Source organism: Zonotrichia albicollis, chromosome 7, assembly GCF_047830755.1.
Source record: "Zonotrichia albicollis isolate bZonAlb1 chromosome 7, bZonAlb1.hap1, whole genome shotgun sequence".
In the NCBI taxonomy this organism is placed as follows: domain Eukaryota; kingdom Metazoa; phylum Chordata; class Aves; order Passeriformes; family Passerellidae; genus Zonotrichia; species Zonotrichia albicollis.
The window spans coordinates 7,398,508-7,402,661 of NC_133825.1; the positions used below are offsets into that span (position 1 = coordinate 7,398,508).

Here is a 4,154-nt window from a genome sequence, read left to right on the forward strand (position 1 = left end):
GAAGACAGCTGTCCCTTTTCCTGCCCCTGCCAATGATCTGATGTGGGATTGAAGAACATGAGGATCTGGCCACGGCCCTGTCATTACATTCAGTCTCGCCTCAGAACATTGCCAGGGTAAGGAAAGGGATCCTCTCTCTCCCTGAGGAGAAGGGTGTCCTTTCCAGGCAGGGGGAAATTGTGGCCAGGAAGAGCCAGGCAGTTGTGTTGTAGTTTTCCCTTTTTCTTATCTCTTATCAGTATTGTTTCTGCTTCTGTTTCTTCCTTATCTTGTTGCTGTTCCAAATAAATTGTTCTTATCCCAGCCCAGGATCTTTGCCTTTTGTGCTTTCCATGGGAGGCAGCGAGGGCAGGGCGGTTTTAGTGGGAGCAGGAAATTGGGGTATCCCATTCCTGAACCCCGGCCCCTGAAAACCGAGCATCCCAGCTGGTCCCAGCCCTGGTGGCCATGGCAACAGCCTTGGGAGCGGGTCCCTGGCTGGGGCTGTGGGAACCTCTTCCCTCTGGTGCCCAGGGACAGGAGTGGAGGGAACGGCTGCAGCTGAGTCGGGGCAGGCTCAGGTTGGATGTCAGGAAAAGGTTTTTGCCCAGAGGCTGCTGGGGCCCTGCCCAGGCTCCCCAGGGAAGGGTCCCAGCTCCAGGGCTCTCTGAGCTGCAGCAGCGTTTGGACAGCACTGCCAGGCCCAGGCTGGCATTGTTGGGGTGTCCTGTGCAGGGCCAGCAGTTGGACTGGAGGATCCTGATGGGTCCCTCCCAGCTCAGCCAATTCTGTGGTTCTGGGATCCCATGAGCTTGGGGATGGGGCAAATGGTTACCATGGCAATGGGCTCTGGCTTCAGGCCTGAGCTGGTGTCCATGGCAACCAGCCCTGGCAAAGGGTCTCCATGGAGCTGCCGAGGGACTGAGCATAGCAACATGGGGCTGGTGACGGTTGCCATGGAAACTGAGCATAGCACATGGTCCTGGTGATTGTTGCCTGCTAAGGGTCAGATTAGTCACAGGCCCTCAGAGGGGTTCCATGGGGACTTTCCAAGAGTCTCCAGGCTGTTCAAGAGCTGGAATGTCACAGGTAGACACAGGGGCTCCATGGAGGCCTCCCAGGGCTTTCTGAGGATGGTAAAGAGCCCTGTGGTCAGAGGCAGTCACAGCCATTCCATGGTGACATCCCAGGGGACCTTGGACTGCAAAGGCACTGATCTGTCACAGACACTCATGGGGGGTCCACGGTGACATCCTAGGAGTCCCCAGGCTGCCAAAGAGCCGGGATGTCCCAGACACTCACAGGGGTTCATGTCATGGGCACAGTGAGACCTTCAGGCAAAATTTATTAGAGAAGCTCCTGTTGGGTCACAGGGTGCAGAAAGGAGCCCCAATAGCCTCCATGGATCCCCAAATGTCACCGTTGAATCAGAGATGACATAGACTCAGATCAGACATCTAAGGGCTAAAAGCCACCTGTTTTTTCAATCCTCTTCTTTTACACCTTGCTTTGCTACAGGTGGACCTCATTGGTCATTTAATCAACAGATTTCACGTGATTGGCCAATTAAAGCAACACCCTTCAGTAAACAACTTTATGGAAAAACCAACTTATTATAAATATTGTCAGGGTACCAGTTATTTATGTTTGTTTTACCTTGGGCCATTCTGGGGGCTGCCTGGATGGGGGAAACCATCCTGGAGCAGTTCAGTGCCAGATAAAAGGAGATGCAGAGGACCTTTTTGGTCTTCAGCTTCTAGTTTATTTTTATATTATCTCAAGTTTTGCATTGATGTCCACATCAGGCTTAGCATGCTAGAAAAACACCTCAAAATCGCCCCAAAATATTCGGTTTCAAGGTCTTTAAAAGTTACCAATTAACTCTTAAAACATATATTATCTCTCCTTATCGACCAATAACTCATCCCTTGACTGTCCACATAATCTCTGCACTGTGCTTTCCTTGACCAATCATCCTGTGCCACCAATACTGCAGAAAATGGAGTAGATGAAGAAGATGAAAGGGACTACACCCAAATTCCTCCATTTTGCTTCCTATCTAGATGACCCTTAAAAATCCCAAAACATAAATTTCTCACCCAAGGGACATGGTATACAACCTTTTAATTTATTTCACACTTTGGTAAATTCTAATCTGTCTCAAAGTCCTGGAAGTCCTCTCCATGAGGGAAGGTTAAAGGCAGTGTTTCTCTGGGGGTCAGGACCCCTCAGAGCAGACAGAAAAATATTCTCTGTGCCCTGGATTCCCACACATTTAACCTAAAAACCTTTAACCCTTAACATGTAAAGTTACCAAAAATGTTCCAGGTGAGTAGGATTAGAAGGAGAAGGAATAGAGAACAACAGAAAGACAGAAGATCCAGAGAAAGACACACACATAGGTACCAACTGCTCAGATTCCAGCATCCCCAAGGGAGGAACCCCAAGAGAAGGCAGGACTCAGATCATAGTCTGGCCTCATGGTCTGGCTTTTAACCCCCTGGGCCTTCATGGCCCCGCCCCTGGGGTGGGACTGCCAGTTGCTTGTCCAATATGAGCTAGGGTAGCACCAGCTGCCAGTGTGTGATTGACTGATTAGCAGCTAAGCTAATCAGAGCTGGGATAACATCACCCCCTGCTGTGTGATTGACAGCTCTGCTGGGCCAGGGCTGGGGGCGCGGCTCTGTCCCACCACAAACCAAGGCCTGACCCGACCTGCACACCAAGGCCACCACCTGCACACGCCCATGTTCTTCTTCCTGCTCAACCTGGCCCTCGCTGACCTGGGCTGCATCTGCACCACTGTCCCCAAAGCCATGCACAATTCCCTCTGGGACACCAGGACCATCTCCTACACTGGATGTGCTGCTCAGCTATTTCTGCTCATCTTCTTCCTTGGATCAGAGCTTTCCCTCCTGACCATCATGTGCTACGACCGCTACGTGTCCATCTGCAAACCCCTGCACTATGGGACCCTCCTGGGCAGCAGAGCTTGTGCCCACATGGCAGCAGCTGCCTGGGCCAGTGCCTTTCTCAATGCTCTCATGCACACAGCCAATACATTTTCTCTGCCCCTGTGCCATGGCAATGCCCTGGGCCAGTTCTTCTGTGAAATCCCCCAGATCCTCAAGATCTCCTGTGCCAAATCATATCTTAGGGAACTTCAGCTTCTTGCTGTTAGTGCCTGTTTATTTTTTGGATGTTTTATGTTCATTGTTTTATCCTATGTGCACATCTTCAGGGCTGTGCTGAGGATCCCCTCTGAGCAGGGACGGCACAAAGCCTTTTCCACCTGCCTCCCTCACCTGGCCGTGGTCTCTCTGTTCATCACCACTGCTGTGTTTTCTCACTTGAAACCCCCCTCCATCTCCTCCCCATCCCTGGATGTGACCCTGTCAGTTCTTTACTCAGTGGTGCCTCCAGCCCTGAATCCCCTCATCTACAGCCTGAGAAACCAGGAGCTCAAGGCTGCAGTGTGGAAACTGATGACTGGATGGTTTCAGAAACAATAAACTGCTGGCCAATTTCTGCAAATCACTTGAAATAAAAGTCATCTTAGATCCTTCTTGTTGGTTTCATTTTGGAGGTTCTTTCTCTTTTTATTTTACTTTTTTAATCTTGTTAACTAATAAATATAATTGGTTTTGCCATTTCTCATTTTGTTTCTTTCCTCCTTCCCTGTGGCCCCAGACTGTGTCAATGAGCTTTGGTGCCTTTAAATTAACTAAAGGATCTGCCAGCAAATTTTCTGCAGAGATGCCCTTCTGTTGCCTTCTCTGGAGCTGCAGCAGCAATGTCTGTGTGCAGAGCTGGGGCAGATCAGGGCTGGCACAGCAGCTGTGCCCAGCAGCAGCAGCACTTGGTGTTGCCAGGGCTGCTGCCGTGGCCCTGCCCCGCTGCCCTGGTGGCCCTGGTGTTGCTGCAGGGCCTGAGTGCTCTCGGGGCCGGGCACAGCCCTGGGGGTGGCAGTGCCGGGGCTGCAGCAGGGACAGGCCATGGGCACTGCTGGGGCAGCACTGATGCCTCAGCCCAGGGCCTGGGGGCTCCAGGCTCCTTGCCCAGGCTCTCTCAAGAACACACCCAGGCCAATGCTAAGCACAGAAAAGCCCCGTGAGCAGCCCCAGGCTGGCTGTGTTGCAGGCTGGGGGCAAACAGCATGGCTGGGGCTCTGCAAG

At 51.9% G+C, this 4,154-nt stretch overlaps 1 protein-coding gene across 1 annotated transcript; it reads left to right on the forward strand.

The window, feature by feature from the left end:
• The first annotated feature begins 2,726 nt into the window (after nt 1-2,726).
• Nucleotides 2,727-3,491, forward strand: LOC141729578 (olfactory receptor 14C36-like). The gene has a single exon (XM_074544280.1). It carries the CDS (start codon nt 2,727-2,729, stop codon nt 3,489-3,491), a length of 765 nt encoding a protein of 254 aa, XP_074400381.1.
• Nucleotides 3,492-4,154: the final 663 nt, after the last annotated feature.

Excerpts from the sequence above, each read along its gene's own strand:
- LOC141729578 (XM_074544280.1), top strand. The coding sequence starts at position 2,727 with ATGTTCTTCTTCCTGCTCAACCTGGCCCTCGCTGACCTGGGCTGCATC.